Here is a 23,112-nt window from a genome sequence, read left to right as displayed (position 1 = left end):
TGACAGAAAACGAACGCAATCTTTCAAATCCTCTTTAATAAATAATGTATTTACAAACAGACCGTCCTCATTCAAACGGGCCGTTTAAAGCATGCCACCAGCTCAGACATTGGTAGGTAGATGTGATACCCGCCTCATTTCATGAATTAATGAAGAGAGCTCGATTCGGGTTGCATACTGGATCAAAGTAAAAACTATTGCAATTTCGGTAGAAGTATGCATATTTTAATGTCTTAACTGTTATTTTTTTTCCAAGCTGTTTGCAAAACGATTCCGTCACCCATGTGACGTGATGCAGTCTGTTTTTGCATAATTATCAGATGACATCGCTAAATGTTAACAGAGAGCTGACTGCAGGCGGTGGGGGGGTTAGGAACTTTTCAAAAAAAACATCTTTACTCCTAAATCACACTCCCATTCCAGTCCCTACCTCATCACCAACCGTCTTTTCACCATTAGTTTGACACGGCACATCCATATTCAAATCGCACACAACGCAGTTATTTTCCAGAACCTGGTTCTGGTCAGTCCCGGATCTGGATCTGACATCACACCAACCGCAGAAGTCACCAAAAACCCAGACACCACCAGCAGCAAAACGGTGAACACCTGCATTTGTATAGCGCCTTTATCCAAAGCGCTGTAGAATTAACGCTTCTCATTCACCCAATCAATGTCCATTCCCGCAGTATCTGTCCCTCCACACCGGCTCCTGTTCAAGCTGCCGCGGGCCCCACTGTTAGAACACTTACGGGTGCCTAGAGTAGTTTGGCGGGGGAGGAATCTATAAGTGCCGCTTTATTAAATGTCACTGCTTCTAAGAGCGCAGAGCCTTGTGTGTAAAACTGTGATTGACCCCTTGTTTCATCAGACAATGAGAAATGAGGGGGGGGGGGGGGGGAGCATTAATCTTCATCCAAAGCCGTGGTAACCAACCCTGTCCCTGGAGATCTACCATTTGGCACACCCGACTCTAGCTGTTGAATGAGGTGCGCTTGGTAACGGTTAAGAGTGAAAACCTACAGGATGGTAAATTACCATGAACAGGGTAGGGCAGCCCTGCTCTAGCTATTGAATGAGGTGGAGGTATAGATCTCTATGTCAGGATCTTGTGGTAAGGGCAGAGGTATAGATGCCCCTCTCTATGTCAGGATCTTGTGGTAAGGGTAGGGGTATAGATCTCTATGTCAGGATCTTGTGGTCAGGGCAGAGGTATAGATGTCCCTCTCTATGTCAGGATCTTGTGGTAAGGGTAGGGGTATAGATCTCTATGTCAGGATCTTGTGGTAAGGGCAGAGGTATAGATGCCCCTCTATGTCAGGATCTTGTGGTAAGGGTAGAGGTATGGATCTCTATGTCAGGATCTTGTGGTAAGGGTAGACGTATAGATGCCCCTCTCTATGTCAAGATCTTGTGGTAAGGGTAGGGGTATAGATCTCTATGTCAGGATCTTGCGGTAAGGGTAGACGTATAGATGCCCCTCTCTATGTCAAGATCTTGTGGTAAGGGTAGGGGTATAGATCTCTATGTCAGGATCTTGTGGTAAGGGTAGAGGTATAGATGCCCCTCTATGTCAGGATCTTGTGGTAAGGGTACAGGTATAGATCCCCCTCTCTATGTCAAGATCTTGTGGTAAAGGTAGAGGTATAGATCTCTATGTCAGGATCTTGTGGTCAGGGTAGAGGTATAGACGCCTCTCTCTAGGTCAGGATCTTGTGGTAAGGGTAGAGGTATATATCTCTATGTCAGGATCTTGTGGTAAGGGTAGAGGTATATATCTCTATGTCAGGATCTTGTGGTAAGGGTAGAGGTATATATCTCTATGTCAGGATCTTGTGGTAAAGGTAGAGGTACAGATGACCCTCTCTATGTCAGGATCTTGTGGTAAGGGTAGAGGCTCAGGGTGGAGGTATACATCTCTATGTCAGGATCTTGTGGTAAGGGTAGAGGTATAGACTCCCCTCTCTATGTCAGGATCTTGTGGTAAGGGTAGAGGTATAGATCTCTATGTCAGGATCTTGTGGTAAGGGTAGAGGTATACATCTCTATGTCAGGATCTTGTGGTAAGGGTAGAGGTATAGACTCCCCTCTCTATGACAGGATCTTGTGGTAAGGGTAGAGGCTCAGACTGGAGGTGAAGGCTCTGATGTCCGTGATCGCTGTGGCGTCGGCCAGCGCGGGTGAGGCAGGCAGGAAGGTGAGTTTGGACACCTCTCCGTACGTAGAGCTCTTCCCAGCATGCTCTGGGGCACCGCCGCACTGCTCTTCTCCTGGAGGGTCATTCTCCTCCTCCCCAAAACCCACCACCTGACAGAGAGAAACTGCCTTAACAAACCGAGGCATTACAATAATAAGGTTCTAACTGACATTTTTAACAAATATAAATAGGTTGTTACCTGGGCACAAAATATCGAAAAGTTTAACACAAGGATACAGTTTTAAAAGTATGACAAAATGCTAAATTTAAAAGGTTGTATTTCATTTTGGTATTAGAATGCAGATTGAACCTTATAATTCAAAGGTCCCAAATTGTCTTGTTCTTAAAATGACACTTAAAATCGTATTTATTTTCCTTCTCAAGTAGACAATATCAGCTTGTTTTAAGTTCCTGTTTTGCTTGACAAGTAAAATTTTCTTTCTAAATCTTAAAATAAGTCAAGTGGTCTCACATGATTGCCTATATTTTTCTGATTTTGAAAAAAGAAAAAAGAGAAAAAAACAGGACTAAGATTCTAAAGTTAAAGTAGATCCTAAGTCTAAACATAAGACTTCAGATGGGACTTGGTTTTTACACTGAACCCCTGTAGCCCTTCTGTCAGAAGGTACTGAGTGTAAAGATCTTACGTGCACACTGAGTTTCCTGCTGCCCGCCCCTCTGTGCTCCAGGAACCAGGACACCAGCTCGGACATGGAGATCAGCCTCAAAGCCGCAATCTGCAGGGGAAGGCCGAAGAGAGAGCAGCGATGGTCACACTTTATTTCAGCGCTTTATTGGACAGTGTACAAAGAATGGGGAGCAAGAGACACACGAGAAAGGACTCAAACTGCCGTGAACAATTATTATTATAATTATTATTATTATTACACTTATTTAGCTGATGCTTTTATCCAGTCCAACTTGCAGCTGATTAGACTAAGCAGGGGACAATCCTCCCCTGGAGCAATGTAGGGTTAAGGGCCCAACAGCTGTGCAGATCTTATTGTGGCTACACCGGGATTAGAACCACCGACCTTGCATGTCCCAGTCATTTACCTTAACCAATACGCTACAGGCCGCCCCAATGTCTTCCAAATGGATAAATAATAAATAAAAGCTGAAATAAAATTTTAAAGAAGCTGTAACCTCCCCAGTGGCAGTCTCACCTCTTTGCTGAGTCTGTCGAAGACGTACTGCTGGGTGACCACTTCAAACCAGTTCCTGTCCACCTCCTCGCCCAGGTGAGTGTCCTCACACTCCTTCAGCTTGATCAGGGCCGTCACCTGCGTCTCAAACGCCTCCTCCGTGAGGGCGGCCATCTTCTCCCCGAAGCTGGCCAGGAACTCCTCGATCTTCACCTCCACCAGGTCCGTGCTGATTGGACAGGGAGAATGTCCGTACTCTCGTAGTGCAGTGTTAAAGCAGGGCTTGTGTCATGTTTTAAACCCCGCCCACACTAGAACTTTGACTACAGCTATAACAAAGTGAGCATCCACACTGATGAACTATAACTACAGCTATAACAAAGTGACCATCCACACTGATGAAGTATAACTACACGTTCTGTAAATCATCCCTCGGCTATGTCGTCTGCCATTTTTATTGTGATGCCCTGTACATTTGTATGGATTCTGATTCTATCTTTGATGCAGCTGGAAAAAATCCAAACAATATTGTTTGTCAATGTCGTTGTCGTTATGTCTGTAGTCTGGACTGCACCATCCACTGAAATTGATTCATCACCTTATATGCTGACACCACACTTTTCTTAACTGAGGTCTCACTGTAAATATGCACCTGGTTTTATCACATTCGCATGTCAGTTAAACGGACACACCCGCCCGTACAGAAATGAGGCACACAAAACCGCATCCAGCATGAAGCAAATACAGCCAGACTCACCTGAATTTGGTGGCCTGCGTCTCCACGGTGACCGAAAAGCCTAAAACACCGGAGGTGTTTCGGTAGGCCGGGTACACTTGATACCTAGAGCGTGGGGTTTGGGAGAAAGGCGCTCTTCAGGTTCGTAAGACTGCAAATGGCATCCGGAACATGCATTTCCACTCTGAACGAAATGGCGGTGACTCCATAAAATGCTAAAAATAAAAAAAATGAGGCACTTTGCTCCAAAATACTGTCACTCACCCGAGGGTCTCTTTGGTCCTGAGGAAGTCAAAGCAGGGCTCTTCCATATGCATCTGAGAGACATGAATATATTATTATTATTATTATTATTATTGAGAATTACTTTTAATAAAACGTTTGTTGTGTTATAAGTCATTTCTGTTATATTCTAGTGTTTTTTGTGATATAATTATAAGATCGAACGTGATAACTTGGTGTCAAAATGAATATGATTAACCTCATACGATCAACCTCGAGTATCTGAACACTCTATCAAATGAGATTTGTAAAGCACAAAGGTCTTTCAACAGGAGTCGATGCAACGTTGGCACACCGGTCCCCCATTAAATCACTCCTTAGTGACTATCAATCGTTTTTGTTTGTTCTAAAAGCATCTAATCCTTCAGACCGTTTTCCTATATCAGGGAATCTAATGAACTCTAGCTCTCTCCAGACAGTGTCCAGCCAGGAAAGCTCATAGACTCAATATTTTTTTTCCAATAATGATTTTTTTAACGCAAATACACTTTGTACCAAATGTCTTGATTTCTCTCATTTAATAATAACTCTGGGCCTGAATGGCTAAGACCATGTGCAAAACCTTTCAGCACACACAAAACTAATAAAACAACCGATGATTGGCGCAAAACTAATAACACAACCAATGATTGGTGCAAAACAAATACCACCGCTGGTCATGACATTGATTTTGTACATGCTAGGTCCGGCTTTAGGTGTGCAAACACTTTGTGACCTTGGAATTATAAGCTTCTATCTGCGTTCTGAGCAGTTTTGAGACACTAAGCTTCAAAGCTTTCACATCCGAACACATCCATCCATCCATCCATTATCTTAACCCGCTTATCCTGAACAGGGTCGCAGGGGGGCTGGAGCCTTTCCCAGCATACATTGGGCGAAAGGCAGGAATACACCCTGGACAGGTCGCCAGTCCATCGCAGGGCACACACACCATTCACTCACAGCAAAACTAAAATGCAGGGCAGTTCTTCATAGATCAAAAGACACCCTAAAAGTACTCTGAATGTACAACATCAAAATCCTCTCAAATTGCCTGATAAAAATCATATTTGCGACAGTAACTCATAACTTATTTTTGTTAAAAACCTTATAATTCTTAGGTCTCAACTTGCTTTCAGTGACCTGAGTTCCCTCTGCAGGGCCTCCAGTATCTCTGCACTTAAATAAAATCCTCTGCTCCTCTTACCACCAGGAGCTCCATCATGGTGTGTTCTCTCAGGTTCTTCAGCCCAGACTGCAGGAGGAAGGAGATGGAACATGTGTGAGAACAGCAAGGACCAAGAGCAGTCCAGACATTCAGGTGATTCACACCTGTCACCTGTCACACACAGGTGAAACACACCGGTCACCTCACACTGCTACACTGTCACACACAGGTGATAAACACCTGTCACCTGTCACACACAGCGTCCTCTATGGACAATCTACAGGAAACACTGGTTTGGGCAAGCCATTAAACGCGGGGTGTTTGGGGGTTGTCGTGCCTGGTAGTACACTGTCACTTCAGAGTTGGCGTCTCCCTTATTGAGGGACTTGACTTTGCACAGGTGATGCTTTGCCGGGAGCTCCACCACCCGGAAGAGAACGGGGACCTCTTCTGGCAGACTTCTGAACTGCAGCTTGCTAAAAAAAAATACAAATCAGAAAAAGATTTCAGGGATCGAGGTGAACTTTGATTGTGCACACCTGAATTTGAGAAACCTTTAAAGTGAGTAAAAACACACAGCAGAAGTTTGGACTTACTCAATAACATAGTGCAGAAACTCCACTGATTCCTGTCGGAGAAGACACTCATTAGTTCAGCACATTTACAAACTCTAAAGAAGCCCCAGCAGCAGAGCAGTGGTGAATGATTCTGGCTTATGTGTGAGTTCAGGTCTGAGCTGAAAATCAATGCTAGTGAAGTTTATGTCATGTGTGGGTTCAGGTCCGGGTTGAGACCCAGTGCTAGTGAAGTTCCTGCAATGTGCAGGAAGTTTATGTACAGGAACGTATGAGCTGTACATCAGTGTTGGCGAAGTTTAGGTAGCTCAGAGTGAACCAGCAGTTTCTTAACATAGCTTGAGCTGGTCAAACCATGTGTAGCTGGGAGCTGGTCTGAACTGATCAACCAGTTAAACCAGGTGGAGCTGGGAGCTGGTCGTCTGAACATGTCAACCAGCTACCAAAACAAAACCAGTTTCAGCAGTTTTTTTTCAACAGGGTAGGTCTGTGTTGAGACTCAGTGTTAGCGAAGTTTATGTAATGTGACTCACAGAGTTGGTGAAGTGTGTGTGTGGAGATTCACAGAGCTGGGTAAATGTATGTAAGGTGTGTGTACAGACTCACAGAGCTGGTGAAGGTTATGTAATGTGCGTGCAGAAACTCACAGAGCCGGGTAAGTTTACGTAATGTGCGTGCAGAAACTTACAGAGCTGGGTAAATGTATGTAAGGTGTGTGTACAGACTCACAGAGCTGGTGAAGTTTCCCTGCACCAGCCCCTCTGCATACATCTCGGCCTTCAGGCCGCTGACGAAGCCCATGAGGTCGGTCACACTGAGACCCTTCATCACCGCCTGGTACTTCTGCACCGTGGACCAGCGGGAGTGCTCCAGAACCAGGAGCCGCACGTCCCTGAGGAAGAGGAGGAGGAGGAGGAAGAGGAGGAGGAGGAAGAAGAAGAGTGGGCCATGTCCAGCAGACAGAGCGTAGAGTCAGAGAAGCACACGTGTATGAAAAACATCAATCAGTCCATCAATCAGTCAGGCTTGATTCACAGAGCACATTTCATTCAAATCTGCAACACAATGTGCTGAACACAAAATTAAAATTAAGTAAAAAAATAAAAATCAGGTGAACTGTGAAAATCAGATGACAAAATTAAATTAAATTGATTAATAAAATAATTTAAGAATAAAACGCATACAGAGAGCAAACCTACAACGAGCATCCAAACCAACGGATTAAAACACGGGGTGCTCAACTCCAAAAACATTACTCAACGCCCGGCTCAGAAATGTACAGTCCACAAATAGGAAACCAGCACTCTTAAATATACTTTTCATTTTATTGGCAGCATGCAAAATAATTTGGGATGTTTCCACAACGCAGCCTTCATCAGCATTCAGTCAAGGCTGCTTAGCCAAAACGTCCATACTTATTTTGCATGCTGCCAATAATAAAAAATATATATAGATTTGTGGTTTTATGTGGTTGGCACTGACGCAGACTCACTTTCCCAGCCGGTGCGGTTTGATGAGAATGTTGAAGTAGGTCTTCTTCAGCTGCTCGGTGAACATGGAGAACACGTCAGGGGTCGCGGTGAAGTCAGCCAGGTGGTCCACTATCAGGTTCAACAGCAGCTGGACAGGAGAGAGGGAGAGGAGGGGTACTGGGTGTGAATGTGTGTTTGTGCTGCTTTACCTGTGTGTGTGAATGTGTGTTTTCTTCTGTGTGGGTCTCTGCATGTGTGTGTGTGTCCACAACACGTGTATTATGTGTACGTATGTGTGTATATGGGTGCGTGTGCAGGTGTGTGTGTATGTGTGTCTATGCATTTGTGTCTGTGTGTGTGTGTGTGTGTGTGTGTGTGAGAGAGAGTGAGTGTGTGTGCATACAGTATGTGTGTGTGAGTGTGTATATACAGTATGTGTGAGTGTGTATGTGTGTGTGTGTGCGCGTGTGAGTGAGTGTGTGGGCGTGTGTGAGAGTGTGTGTGTGAGTTTGTATATACAGTATGTGTATGCGTGTGTGCGTGTGTGTGTATGTGTGTGTGTGTGTGTGTGTGTGTGTGTGTGTGTGTGTGCGTGTGAGTGGGTATATACAGTATGTGTATGTGTGAGTGTGTATGTGTGTGAGTGTGTATGTGTGTGTGTGTGTGTGCGTGTGTGTGTGTGAGTGGGTATATACAGTATGTGTATGTGCGTGTGTATGTGTGTGTGTGCGTGTGCGTGTGTGAGTGGGTATGTATGAGTGTGAGTGTGTGTGTGTGTGTGTGTGTGTGTGCGTGTGTATGTGTGTGTGTGCGTGTGTGAGTGGGTATGTATGAGTGTGAGTGTGAGTGTGTGTGTGTGTGTATGTATGTGTATGTGTGTGTGTGTGTATGTGACACTCACAGGCAGTTTGTGGTTGAAGCCCTTGATCTTGATCATGACTCCGTGCTCTCCCGCCACCAGCTTGTACTCCAGCTGAGCCACGTCGGCCTCGTAGGCCGGCTCTGCCAGGTTGTGGGCCAGGATGTTGATGAAGACGTCGAACAGCACCAGGCTGGAGGACAGAGGACACGGGTGACCTGGGGGGTATTTCACAGAGTAAAACCTGGAACACTCCCAAATCTGGAACGTGGACTGAAGTAAAAAGAGCCGTCCCGGGTTTTACCCAGTGCAGTTATCCAGCTAGCTCTGTAAACCTGCTTCGTGAAATACACCTCAGGATTACTGAGTTAGCTGGACGACTGTATTGAGTAAAACCCGGAACCCTGGTTCCAACATTAATCAAAGGAGTTGAATCTATACAGGGCGAGAAGATTCGATAGTTATCTCATGGATTGCCTTTGAAAATGACAGAAGAGATCAGATTGACGCTGCAGTTCTATATTAAGTTTCCTCTTTGTATTAATTTCCTGGTATTATTTCCCTGTTTTATCACACCGCAGTAGCCTCACTCACTTCTCAGGAGATTTCTGAATGACAGGAGACAGGAGGTGAAAGCACACGTAGGCTGCAGAGAGGAAATACAAAACTCAGTGACGACTCAAAACAACGGAAAGAGGAACAGAATTACCTTTCACTTCTCTCTCTTCCTCTCTCTCACACACACACACATTATTACATTACATTACAGCTTTCAGACAAAGTGACTTAGACTAGGCAGGGGACAATCCACCCTGGAGCAATGTGGGCTTAAGAGCCTTGCTCAAGGCCTTGCTCAAGAGCCGAACACTGATGTTATTGTGGCTACACTGGGGCTTGAACCGCCAACCTTCCAGGTCCCACACACACACCTTTGGGCGTCTTGAACTTGTTGTCCTTCTTGAACCAGAGACAGCCTCTCTCATTGCTGATGATCCTAACAGGATACTCTGTGTTGGGGCAGTCAGACGTTTTCAAGGTAAAATCCGTGGCTGTTAACAAAAAAAAAGTTACGAAATTTAGACCAACCCGTTGGGAAAGACATCCAGATCTCACGCAATCATAGATAAATGCAAACATTACTCACACTCTCAGAGCCAGTGGCTGTACATTTTTGTTTCCCAAATTTACATATTTCCCAAAATAATTTCCCAAACCTTAAAGTACTGTAATGTTCTCTCTGGGTACAAATTAGTTCGTTTTCAAAGCAAAACAGGTACAAATTAATCATATATCGTTGGCTAGGGGTGCAAGTTTATGTACCCATAGGATACCGCCTCAGAGACAAGCATTTGTACCTTTTCACACACTTTCTGTATCTTTACGTTTAGATTAAGGAAAAGAAAAAGCGTTTTAGGTAATAGCACAGACAGACCGATGAACTTGTTCTCCGCCGGAAGGTGCAGTTCTAGATTCAGCTCGAAGTCTGCCGCCCAGCGGTCCCTCCACTCCTGCTCGATATCTGCAAAACGAAGAACGAAGACCTTCATAACATTCAATTTCAAGTGAATGTGAGATGGTGAACGACTGCAAGATAAATTGTTTTCTTTCTCTGCTTAACGCTATATTTCGCCCAAATAAACCCATCGGTTTCATACCTAGCAATCTAGGCCATCCAACGGTTCATGCGAGCCTGATAAGGACTTGAAAACATACAAATCAACAGCTCGTCATAAGAAATCTTCCCATAGGGGCTGTAAAAACAGCACTTAGGCCTGCAAAAGCAGATTTAACGGCAGAACAATTTAGCCTCTAGGTTGGACCTCTCTCGATTGTTTCTCACTGAGGAAAGCGTCTAATCTCTCTAATCTGGGCAGCCTGTAGCCTAGTGGATTGTCAATAACGTCTCATGCCTAGTCTAATCGACTGTAACTGTAATCAACCTTTATTGCTTCGGATAAAAGCGTCAGCTAAATAACTAACGGGATCTCTCGCACCATCACTCGGGTGACTGTAGGGGGCGCTGCTGCCGGTTCTCACCTTCCACACTGTACTGCGTGCCGAACCACTTCTCCCGCAGCTCACAGTGCCCCTCGTGCCCCGGAGACAGCAGCTGCAGGTTGGCCTTCTCTGGGGTCAGCAGGGTCAGGGCTGCGGAGATCACCTGACCGCAGAACAGACCAGTCACGGCGCAGTACTGCCCGTCCCTCACCAATGAGCACAGAGCTTTACCCACATGTGACACACTGTGACCACAGAACAGACCAATCACGGCGCAGTACTGCCCGTCCCCCACCAATGAGCACAGAACCTTACCCACATGTGACACACTGTGACCACAGAACAGACCAATCACGGCAAAGTACTACCCATCCCTCACCAATGAGCACAGAGCTTTACCCACATGACACGCTGTGCCGCAACACTACACAGTGCACAGTGCGAAATGTAAAGGATGCATATTCTACATTTCTGATGTCGAGCAGACACTTTTGAACATCAGCGACGGGCGTCCTGTACCGGCAGATTTTCGCGAGAAGGCAGACGACGAAGTATCGTGCAGCCATGATTGGTCGACTAACGAGACAAAAGGTTGCCATGGCGAGGATACTAGTTCACTACTAGGCTACTTGTTTTCATGAATGAAGACGGGGCGGCCTGTAGCGTAGTGGTTAAGGTACATGACTGGGAACTGCAAGGCCGGTGGTTCAATCCCCGGTGTAGCCACAATAAGATCCGCATAGCCGTTGGGCCCTTGAGCAAGGCCCTTAACCCTGCATTGCTCCAGGGGAGGATAGAGGATCAACTGTACGTCGCTCTGGATAAGAGTGTCTGTCAAAGGCCATTAATGTAATGTAATGTAATGTAATGTTTTGTTTACATAACCAGCTAGCAAAACGGACGGGTTTGAGAAGAAGCCGGTGGCTATAGTAACAAAGCCCACTGTCTCTGAACTATAAATGTTCTGTCAGCAGACATAAATTTGCCTTAAGGGAATGTCTGACTCTGAGTCCGTACCTCAGGTTCATACTCGAACATGAGCTGGTTGCCGGTCAGGAAGTCCTCCTTGGAGAAGAGCTGCATGTTCTCACAGACGTTCTCCACATAGTCTATGGGGTCCGTCTGCCAGAGAGAAGTGTCATAATTAGGACACTTTTGATCATTTCACTGAACCCGGGTGAAAGCGGTGACGAGAATAAAATGAGATCTACAGTAATTCTGGCTCAGCATCCATGACGGACACAAGCCCGGTTACCTGCTCTTGGTAGCGAAACTCGTTGGCGTCAATCTTCTGAATTTCCTCATAAATTCTGAAAAAAAGGAATTTGGAACACAAAATTGGAAAATGTTTTTTTTTTTTTTTAGCATACCACCAAATGGACAATGCAACGGACACATTTTCCGAGTATCTGTGTTGTGAGACCTTAGTCTATGGCGCTGGACCATGGTGATACCAGCAACCCTGCTCCAGGAGGTCTAGTGTCCCAGAGGCCCAGAGGCCCTCATTTCATCCTACGTTCGCACACCTGATTATGCTAATCAGCAGCTCAACAAGATCTCTATCTGTTAAATGAGGAGTGCTTTGTTACGGTTGAAGTGAACACCTACAGGGTGGTAGATCTCCAGGAACAGGGTTGGGCAGCCCTGCTCTAGCTGTTGAATGAGGTGTGCTTTGTTAGGGTTGGAGTGAACACCTACAGGGTGGTAGATCTCGAGGAAGAGAGTTGGGCAACCCTGGCATTGATAGTGACACAGGTAGAAACTAACAGTTATATATAAGTATAGATATAAATAAATCTAACCAATGGCATAGAACCACTCACTGGTATATACTGTAGATAACAGTGTGCATATCTCTATGCCAGACATACACCAATATAAAAGTAGTGTGCAGCTTAAACCTCACCTCTGTTGAGGGCCAACCGTCTGTAGCATTCTCAGGTACTGGAACACCAGGTGCACCACCTGCAGAGACACACAGAAGTCTTTAAGAGGGAAAGCCACTGCTGCCTGGCAGAGTCTCCTGGCCGTGGCACCGCACGCAGCGAGGCTCTTTACTCATCGACACCCAGTCGCCGTGGTTCCGCAGCTTGGCACCAGAAATGAAAAACATCGCTGAAGCACAGCCGCGGAATTACAGTAAACAGGCATGAAGGAAAAAAAACAAGCGTCGAAAACAGGACATCAATAAAAAACGGTGCCAAGAAATTGTACCGGAGACCGAAATAATTGCATTAATCGAGACGGAACACGATGATCTACAAAAGGAACATACCCTAAAGTCAAGCGCTTAATATGTGCTAAACAGTGACCGGTAATCATTTTTGCAATAATGCTAGGTCGAACATCAGGCCCAATGGCTTGGTTATCTCACTGGCTGCTTAAGCACTAAAAGCCCGTCTACATCAAGAACAATAACTATAACGATAACTATAAATATATCCTTTAATAATTGTTCAGATGTGAAACTCAAATGAGTCCACACCACTATAACAACAACGACAGTGACAAACGATATCGCTAGGATCACTTACAGAGCAAGTTCCAGCTGCATGAACGATAAAACACTGACAACCAATCGAAATCCCTCCAAATTTACAGGACGTCACATTCAAAATGGCCAAGAGGCTATTTACAGAACGGATTCTCACATCTTTATTGTTATAGAGTTATCGTTGTTGTAGTTATGGTTATAGTTATCGTTATTTTTGTAGTTATAGTTACAGTTAGGGTTATAATTACTGTAGTTATCATTACAGATTGGGTTATTGTCATTGTTATAGTTACAATTATCGTTACTGTTGTAGTTATGGTTATAGTTATCGTTATTTTTGTAGTTATCATTACAGACTGGGTTATTGTTATTGTTATTGTTATAGTTACAGTTAGAGTTATCGTTACTGTTGTAGTTATGGTTATAGTTATCGTTCTTGGCGCGGACAGGCATTAAGTCTCCATCACCTGGTAGAAGTTCTGGAAGCCCTCGTCCGTCAGCGTGACGGAGATGCTGAAGATGGAGTAGGTGGTGTTCTGGTCGAAGCCCGTTTCGCTGTTCCCACCAAACAGGGACAGAGCCCAGCACCTGACACACAATTAAGAGCGTAATAAAAGAGTTCGTTACGTCATCAGTGAGACCATTTTCTCCACACTGGGCTGTCAGTGGTCCACAGTGAGTCCACAACCAATCAAACATTCATATTTTCTTTTTTTAATGACAAATTGATGCTTCTCATTCACCCATTCACACGGCGATTGCCTGCCATGCAAGGCACCAACCAGCTCGTCAGGAGCAATCTGGGTTAGGTGTCTTGCTCAGGGACTCTTCGACACACCCAGGGCGGGAATCGAACCGGCAGCCCTCCGACTGCCAGACGACTGCTCTTCCCTCCTGAGCCAGTTGACCACTAACATCAATGATGCACAGGTGTGTTATATGCAGGTAACACAGGGATCAGACAGTTAGAGAGGCCCTGCTGCTCACCTCTTCCTCAACACAGAGAGGATGCTGCCAGTGCCTTCATGACCGATCAGCCAGGAGATGTAATGTAGAGGCTTCACCCTGAGACACACAGGTAAAGACACGGTACCCCAGAAAATAAGCCTTTTCAAATAAGCTAATATGCTAATTCAAACACACACACACTCACACAGGTAAAGACACGGTACGCCAGCAAATAAGCCTTTTCAAATAGGCTAATATGCTAATTCACACACACTCACACCCACACACTCACACAGGTAAAGACACGGTATGCCAGTAAATATGACCTTTTCAAATAAGCTAATATGCTAATTCAAACACACTCGCACTCACACCGGTACAGACACACGATTACGAATCACTTGTACATATGAAGTGGTCTCACATATCAAAAACTCCCACACAGATCTGGTCTGGACTGAGAACTGATATGTGTGGGTAAGTACAGACTAACTATGTTCTAAAAATGAAGTGTTTTAACCTATAATGAAATTAACGTGAGTGAATATGACTAAACCAATGCGAAAATACTATATGCTGAAGTATACTATTTTACACTTAAGAATACGTGAAGCATAAGTAAAGTTTTACTAAGTTGTCCATGTATTAGTATACAATTCTTTCCACACAGGAAGGGTGTAAAAATAGTTCCTTTAGCCACACTCTCACCTGCCCTGTACTCACTCACCTGTAGTGCTTTCCCTGAGGAGGCAGGGCCCAGGTAATGTTCAGAGCATGAACCTTCCTCACAGGTACAACTGCAAAACACACACACACACACACACACACGCACACACACACACACACACACACACACACAAACGCACCGGTCAGCAAAAGCCTCCACACACACTCACAACCGTCACATCACCCTGTGAGCATGCACTGCCTCTCTGCACTCCTGGGCACACTCAAGGTAATGAGACAAATCTAACGAATGAAAAAGTAACAGTTCACAGAGTTGATCAGGCAATAAATCTGCAGAACGAGAAGAGGCAAACCGAGCAGGAACAGATCAATTCATCCCCTCAGCTTTCAGGTCATTCAAAGCTTTTAGCAAAGACAAATTAAAATGGTAAATAGAAAAAATTGGACTGCGTTTATATAGCGCCTTTATCCAAAGCGCTTTACAATGAATGCCTCACATTCACCCATTCACAAACACCTACCCACCAACGGCGATTGGCCGCCATGCAAGGCACCAATCAGCTCGTCAGGAGCAAGTGGGGGTTAGGCGTCTTGCTCAGGTACACTTCGACACACCCAGGGCGGGATCAAACAGGCAAGACCAAACCGGTTGAGCTAATGTCGCCGGTTTGCCATGAATTATGTATGCAAGTGGCAGCAAATGTATTAAACTAATAAAACATCAGTGGAACATTTTGACCAATGGCAAAGCAACACAGAAAAGGGCAGGTTTACTTCTGTAAAGCTTGTTGAAAGCAGGGGTATCAAAGGGGTCCTGGAGATGGGAGAAGTCAGGCTTGAGCTGAGAGCTGAAAAGAGGAGGCACAGAGCACGGCGTTCAGGAGGGGAGAGGCGCAGTCACACGTTTATGAGACAGGCTGGCCGGTGTGTGGGGTCTCACTTGTTTGGGACTTTGCTGAAGATCTCCCTCACCCACTCCTCGAGAGTGTCCAGTGTCTCTGTAGAGAGAGATAGAGAGAGAGGGAGAGAGAGACATAGAGAGAGAGAGAGAGAGAGAGAGTGAGAGCGAGAGATAGAGATAGAGAGACATAGAGAGAGAGAGAGAGAGAGAGAGGGAGAGAGAGACATAGAGAGAGAGAGAGAGAGTGAGAGCGAGAGATAGAGCGACATAGAGAGAGAGAGAGAGAGAGAGAGAGAGAGAGAGAGAGAGAGAGAGAGAGAAACATACCAAGAGTGTATCAGGCACCTCATTATGGACAACGGCTACACTAATCGAACCCAGGACCTTCTTGCTGTGAGCCACTGCCAGACCCAATAATTCCAGGTCACATCGGAACCAACTGTTGGCTGTTACTCAGTGATGTCACATCTGTTTCTCAGTGATGTCATACCTTTGGACTGCACGGTGAGTGACATGTAATGGGAGGAGTAGTGTCTCTTCCAGAACTCGCGCAGACGCGTGTAGGTATCGATGTTCTTCTCTCTCGGCTCGTGTTTCAACGTCTGCGCATTTCCTGAAGAGAATAACAAAAAAATTAAACACAACGCCAATGCTATTGTAGTCACTGTTTGGAAAACAAACATACAATTTATACTGAACTACTTTTTTTTCCCAAAGCCCTCAAAAACATGTACAGATGATATCGGAGTGAACAGATACAGTTACATAATAATAATACAAACGTTATTATTTGCCACACAGCTCCTAGCTTCAGGAAGCGGGACACAAGTGTGCAGCCTCACCCCAGCAGAACTTGCCCATGGGGTGGCTGGCTTTGGCCAGGCTGCCGAAGAGCATCTCCTTGCGGTGAGAGTCAGATGGCCTGGCCAGCTGGTACTCTGCAGAAGACACACAGAACGGGGGACGGGGGGGGGGACAGGGGGGGGGCAGTCAGGACGAATCCGCTGCGAGGAAGCGCGGGAGCAAAGCCCGCGAAAGAGAAACGGGCCGCGATCGATCGACGCAGGAACGAGGACGTTCGCCGCTCACCGCTGTCGACCGCCTCCACCTCCCGGTCCATGGCGTCGCGGATCATGAGGGGACAGATGAAGAACTGCGCCCACCTGTGGACAAACACGGGAAGCGCAGCTCAAAAAAAAAAAAATACACGCTCCTCTGCGTAACGAATGGGATTTCGCTCGAAAGGCCGTCGTTAACGTCGTGTGTCCCCCCCCCCGCCCCCATGTGCAATGTAGCAGCACACCGCCTGAATTGATTTGATGTGTTTGCGAAACATTTGCGTTCAGCCGAGTGTGAAAAACCTTGACTCTATTCCGGGGCCCTGTGTCTGGGAATCCAATCGGGCATTGTTCCAGACGACTAAGCCCACCTGTCCAAGGCCTCCCTGAAGTGCTTCCTCTGGATATCGAACTGGAAGATGGTCCTCTCGGAATCCGTGGAGGCGTTGTCGCTGCCTCCGTGCTTCTTCAGAAACACGTCGAAGCCGTTCTCCGCGGGGTACTTCTCACTGCCCATGAACACCACTGAGAGAGAGAGAGAGAGAGAGAGAGAGAGAGAGAGAGAGAGAGAGAGATTTCACACTATTATTACCACATATATTATCTGAATCAGTATTTCCAATTGTAATTATAAGTCATACTAATTTTTCTTCATTGTTCATGTTATACATATGTATGTTGGCACTGGCAATACTGACTGTATTTCCTTCCAATAAAACACATTGAATTGAATTCAGAGTTTCCTGCCAATAAAACGCATTGTAGTGAATTGAGAGAGAGAGAGAGAGAGAGAGAGAGAGAGAGATTGTGTGGATACATGTTCGAGCAGACTGGCTAGTGTTGGTGTGGATACAGGTTAGAGCAGACTGGGCTAGTGTTGGTGTGGATACAGGTTAGAGCAGACTGGGCTAGTGTTGGTGTGGATACAGGTTAGAGCAGACTGGGCTAGTGCTGGTGTGGATACAGGTTAGAGCAGACTGGGCTAGTGTTGGTGTGGATACATGTTAGAGCAGACTGGGCTAGTGTTGGTGTGGATACAGGTTCGAGCAGACTGGGCTAGTGTTGGTGTGGATACAGGTTAGAGCAGACTGGGCTAGTGTTGGTGTGGATACAGGTTCGAGCAGACTGGCTAGTGTTGGTGTGGATACAGGTTCGAGCAGACTGGGCTAGTGTTGGTGTGGATAAAGGTTCGAGCAGACTGGGTTAGTGTTGGTGTGGATACAGGTCAGAGCAGACTGGGCTAGTGTTGGTGTGGATAAAGGTCAGAGCAGACTGGGCTAGTGTTGGTGTGGATACAGGTTAGAGCAGACTGGGCTAGTGTTGGTGTGGATACAGGTTTGAGCAGACTGGGCTAGTGTTGGTGTGGACACAGGCTTGAGCAGACTGGGCTAGTGTTGGTGTGGATACAGGTTAGAGCAGACTGGGCTAGTGTTGGTGTGGATACAGGTTAGAGCAGACTGGGCTAGTGTTGGTGTGGATACAGGTTTGAGCAGACTGGCTAGTGTTGGTGTGGATACAGGTTAGAGCAGACTGGGCTAGTGTTGGTGTGGATACAGGTTAGAGCAGACTGGGCTAGTGTTGGCGCGGATACAGGTCCGAGCAGACTGGGCTAGTGTTGGTGTGGATACAGGTTAGAGCAGACTGGGCTAGTGTTGGTGTGGATACAGGTTAGAGCAGACTGACTAGTGTTGGTGTGGATACAGGTTAGAGCAGACTGGGCTAGCCGGTTCACTGGAGAGGAGAGGAGGGACACTCACTGTGTTCGAGGAAGTGGGCCAGACCAGGCAGATCCTCCGGGTCGCTGAAACTGCCCACGCCAACACACAGAGCGGCGGCTGACTGGAGCAGGGAGATAACACACAATCCCATCGTCCACATGAGGTAGGCGCAGGTTCATGCAGGTAAGCTTTAAACAAATAATTTGGTTCCTTGCCCCTTAATACAATAGGTTTGTGGTAAAAGTGTCAAACTCACCATAGTGCAGTGAGACATGAGACTGGATTTGTGTGTGCATAAGTGTGGGCGTGCGTGTGTGTGCACTCAAAAATAAAGTGACAGCGGAGGTACATTTTAGTTCTTTAAGGTTCAAATGTACTCAGAAAGTACAGTAATGTTCTCTTTGGGAACAAATTAATTATGTATTGCTGGCTAGCGGTACAATTAAGTACCTTTTTAGGCTCTTTTCATACCTTCATTTCTGAGAGATTTCACAGAGAGAGAGAGAGAGAGAGAGAGAGAGAGAGAGATTGTGTGTGATTGTGTGTGTGTGTGTGCAGTTCAAATTTTACTTCCCTCTAGGGTCTTTCAGCGAACTTATCCCTGGTTATGGATATGCACTTTGTTGTACGTCGCTCTGGATAAGAGCGTCTGCCAAATGCCAATAATGTAATGTAATGTAATGTGTGCATCTCAAAGTGAACATATCTGCTTTTCTAAGAGACATTTCTGAGAAAGTGAGAGACTGTGTGTGTGTGTGTGTGTGTGTGAGTATGTGTGTGTGACGTGTTTGTGACATGTGTGTGTGTTTGTGCGTGTGTGTATGTGCACATCTGATATGTGTGTGTGTGTACGTATGTGCATGTGATGTGTGTGTATGTGTGTGTGTGTGCGTGTGTCAGTGCATCTGATATGTGTGTGTATGTATGTGCGTATGTGATGTGTGTGTATGTGTGTGTGCGTGTGTGTCAGTGTGTGTGTGTGTATGTGCATATGTGCATGTGATGTGTGTGTGTGTGTGTGAGTGTGCATCTCAAAGTGAACAGACCTGCTTCTCTGAACATCCCTTTTTACTCTTTCCATCGCTGTCCTCGTCCGGCTCACTGCCAGAGTCCCTCTCGCCTTCTTCGTCTTCCTCCTCCTCCTCCTCCTCCTCCTCCCCACTCTCCTCCTCCTCCTCCTCTTCTTCCTCCTCCTCCTCCTCCTCTCCTGAACTGTCTGAGTCTCCAGACCTCAAGCTCATGTCTGAGATGAGGAGAGCCCTCAGTCCGTTCTCCAACTCGATGTACCTGTTGGAAGACTTGACGGCTGATCACCAACATACTGACAGTATTCTGCAGTATTACAGTGTTACAACATACACACACACACACCAAGTGACTTCTGGCTGACCACTGAAATTTAGATTATATGTTTGATTACTGATATTGTGCTTTACACATTCTGATCTATTGCACTTTTTCAGGATATACACAAAGGGCAGATGGTGAATACAGGTGACAAATGTCCGAACTTATTCAGAAATGCTAAACTCATTTCTATGGTACTTCACCGACTGTATAGTGACGCTTGTGGCTGAATAGAATAAAAATGTCCACAAGGAGAGAAGCGATGTTTCAATATGTGTTACTAAGCAGAGGTTTATTTTAAGCATGTTCTTTGAAAGAAAGCGGAAATGATCAAAGTTTGTCCCATACATTTCAAGTATCTATTAATTTAGTATGTGCAACTAGACTTGGGAAATGTAATCCCGTTGACAAGCTACATTCCATATTCTGGCTACAAGCATCAACAACGCACTCTGGTGTCCGCTTTCTCAGAGGAAAAAACACAATTAGTTGCATTTCGTCATTCAATACTACTAACATGTGAAACAAGAAACTAGAAGAATGCAACCTGCTGAAAAAAAACAGCTCAAGCTAGTTTTGAAACAGCTGATAGCTGGTTGACCAGTTAAGACCAGCTCCCAACTTGACATGGTAAAAAGCTATGTTTTGCTCAACCAGCTATCAACTCGACCAGCAGTAACTGGTTTTCAAGTTCATACCAAGCTTGACCAGCTCAATATTCAAGATGGTCAAGCTGGCATGGCTGGATTTTACCTACCTCTATAGCCTACCTTCAGCTGCTGAAGGCATCAGTTGCCAGACAACCTTGTTGTGTACAAAACGATTGGAAACTTAGCTATGTAAAGAAAAGAAAAAAAAAAATATATATATATATAACCTCCAATTCTCGCTCACCTGTAGAGTTTTGGGTCACTTGGTGATTTGATTATCTGGGGGTCTCCCAAGTCCTTCTCACGCCCTCCCTCGCTGTCCCCCGATGACCCTTGCTCTCTCGGTTCTGCATGCTGTTGTGGTTCCGCCCGGTCCGAGCCACAAAGCTGACTCGAACCAGAGGAGACACTTTGGGGCTTTTTAGTCCGGGGCATTCTTTGGGCCAAACCCCCGAGTTTGGTAGCTACTGTACTTTAAATGAAAAGGAAACCAATACAAACACAAGACAATACACCACCAGATTAATTTGAACAGTGTCGCACTGTCAAAACATCTAAGATAGTTGGCTAGCGAACGTTATCGAACCGTTAAGGTTAGCTAACGTTAGTCGGTTGCAGTGGTTTGCTTTGCTTGCAAACAATGGTTGACGTCAGTCAGCTAGCTAACATTCCGGTGCTAATAGCCTTTTCTTTCAGAATAGTAGTACCTAGCTACAATTAGCCGTTATTCTGAAAGAAATAGCCAACATTCTAGCTAGCTCGCTAGTCTTTAATAATCCTGATATTGTTATAGCGGTAAACAACGGCTGCCAACATTACAGGGAAAACAACAAAAATATAGAGCCAGTGCCAGCAGCTACGTCAGCATTTCTGTCAAAGCAGCACATCACATCAACTAGCGAGCTGTCAAAGCGTTCCAGGTTTTTCACAAATCGAATCAGCGTGTAGCTAACGTTAGCTAACTTAGCTACAGCTAAAATTACAGGTTTATACGCACAGCCACAATCCTCAACGCAGAAAGTACATTAACTCATCCGCCATCTACGACTGCGCTTTTGTTCGCGTACAGAGCAGACTTATAAAATAATGTATTGAGTCAAAGTTACTGTAGTCTATTGGAAAACTTGCAATGCCCCGGTATATTCCCACACTGTCATACCTGCCGTCCAGTGATGTTGTGCGCTCTCTCAACCAAACTTACATAGCCTATGCCGAGGCGACGCGATTCGCTGAAAGAGGTGACGAGTGACAAGCGTACTTTTGCCTGATGCAGCCGGCTAGGCGACGCAGGTGGATTCTCAGTTGGACCTCTCCTTGTAGCCTAGCATAATTGCGATTCCTGAAGTATAATGAGCTATTGTTATTAATTAGACATGATTTTCACCTTAAATGCCACATTATGGTATGTTACAAAGAATTAATATGCCATATTCGTCATTTACAGGACTCTCAAGCAGAGTAATTATCATTTTAGGCCAAGTGGTCACTCTTTTGACTGATTAAACAAAAGACGACTCTTACAATTACATACGTACTTAGTGTGGACATTTGGGCATTGAAGCTAAACCACTGGAAAATGTATGAAAAGACGGAACAAACGGCTATGGGTCAGACCTGCATTGTGTTAAAAAACTAAGCACAAACTCGATCGTTGTTGTTGTTTACTAACTACCTGTTTATTATACTACCCTGCAGTACCACCCCACACCATAAGGAGGTACAGTTGACCCCTAAGGTTATGAAGTTGATGAGTTGACAGATAGAGATTAAGAGTGATAACTGCAGCGACACATTGGTGAATCTGTAAGATACGTGAGACTGAATAAAACCGGTAAACTCAAGTCCAGTTAAACTACATCTTTTCAATAAAACCACGTTATCACAGTTGTCATGGCTGCCCTATATCAAATGTTGTTTTGGACGTACGTCGGTGAAAAATTAAATCTTAACAATTGGTTAACACTGAATAACACATTCAAACAATGGATCTGAAAGCACGTGATCCTTTCCTTCCGCTGCATTCGTCACCTCTTTTTATAGGAGCTGAGCTGTAATGTCATTCCTATTGAGTTTTCTTCCTTTCCTCTTTTTTCTGCTTTTTCTGAGTGTCGGAGAATAATTCTTAGGTTTATCGAGATTACACCATATATTACAAAGCAAGACAACAGCTGACCAATATATGTACACGTTCTGAAACGCATTTCTCAACCTTTTCGTGGTTGTGCTGTGCAATTTATGACATTCTGTTCATTCAAATACCCAATAAGACTTACTTTTTCACCACATTTGGAATGCCGTTTTATTTGTAGGCCGTTATTGCAATGTCCTTTGTCATTGGACGTATACGTCCTCTCTAAAAGTGATGCTACACGAGGCAACAACAGTTGCGGGCCCAAAACTTGCCTCATGTAACGTCACCTTGAAGTTTTGGGCACCGCTTCCAGTCTGCAGTACATTAGCAGTTGTGCAACCATACTGGCCACCCCTTTAATTTTGTAACGGACACTTCTGTTTCGTACACACAGTCCTCCCCTGACCGATGCCATTTTCTTCTGCTAAATAATCAATAAGTCATGTTCAAGTAGAGCTTTGTGCTTTTAATTTCACCAAAACGCATCAGAGGCAATAAACCGATTACACTGCATCATACATTGTGTGCTTTCGCGGTTTCTTTCTGTCACCATGGTCACCTGACGTAAACCAACAACACATACTGTACTCTACATCTGTTTTCATCATATTTAAATAATAAAAATAAATATGTACTTTACAGCATCATATATTCTAACTATTCAATTTACAATTAACTTATAAAACAATTACAACAATATATGATCATAAATAATCTCATAATTAACATGTATATATCTCAGTATGAACTCACAGAACATTTTACCT

General features: G+C 45.1%; 1 protein-coding gene across 4 annotated transcripts; it reads right to left on the bottom strand.

Moving 5' to 3' along the window:
- Window positions 1-21: 21 nt before the first annotated feature.
- Window positions 22-22,608, bottom strand: nrd1b (nardilysin b (N-arginine dibasic convertase)). 4 transcript variants are annotated; one of them, XM_061239562.1, is made up of 31 exons: window positions 22,488-22,608; window positions 20,459-20,686; window positions 19,264-19,504; window positions 18,257-18,338; window positions 16,871-17,024; window positions 16,531-16,604; window positions 16,284-16,379; window positions 15,932-16,054; window positions 15,481-15,538; window positions 15,315-15,388; window positions 14,581-14,650; window positions 13,893-13,970; window positions 13,373-13,493; window positions 12,318-12,376; window positions 11,667-11,721; window positions 11,429-11,533; window positions 10,451-10,574; window positions 9,846-9,932; window positions 9,343-9,462; window positions 9,008-9,059; window positions 8,456-8,606; window positions 7,575-7,702; window positions 6,812-6,974; window positions 6,104-6,135; window positions 5,845-5,983; window positions 5,547-5,594; window positions 4,343-4,395; window positions 4,100-4,183; window positions 3,364-3,571; window positions 2,845-2,934; window positions 22-2,307 (listed from the first exon to the last, which is right to left on the bottom strand). In XM_061239562.1, exons 2-31 carry the CDS (start codon window positions 20,647-20,649, stop codon window positions 2,092-2,094), a joined length of 3,276 nt encoding a protein of 1,091 aa, XP_061095546.1. In that variant the 5' UTR covers window positions 20,650-20,686; window positions 22,488-22,608; the 3' UTR covers window positions 22-2,091. The 4 variants fall into 4 exon arrangements, with proteins under 4 accessions (XP_061095546.1, XP_061095547.1, XP_061095544.1 ...); XM_061239563.1 differs by lacking the exon at window positions 22,488-22,608 and adding an exon at window positions 21,374-21,388 and having other exon boundaries at window positions 20,459-20,681; XM_061239560.1 differs by lacking the exon at window positions 22,488-22,608 and adding an exon at window positions 21,212-21,366.
- Between the last annotated feature and the right edge of the window lie 504 nt (window positions 22,609-23,112).

The sequence above is a fragment of the Conger conger genome, chromosome 4 (assembly GCF_963514075.1).
Source record: "Conger conger chromosome 4, fConCon1.1, whole genome shotgun sequence".
Lineage (NCBI taxonomy): Eukaryota > Metazoa > Chordata > Actinopteri > Anguilliformes > Congridae > Conger > Conger conger.
This window is presented reverse-complemented; position numbering and strand designations above follow the sequence as displayed.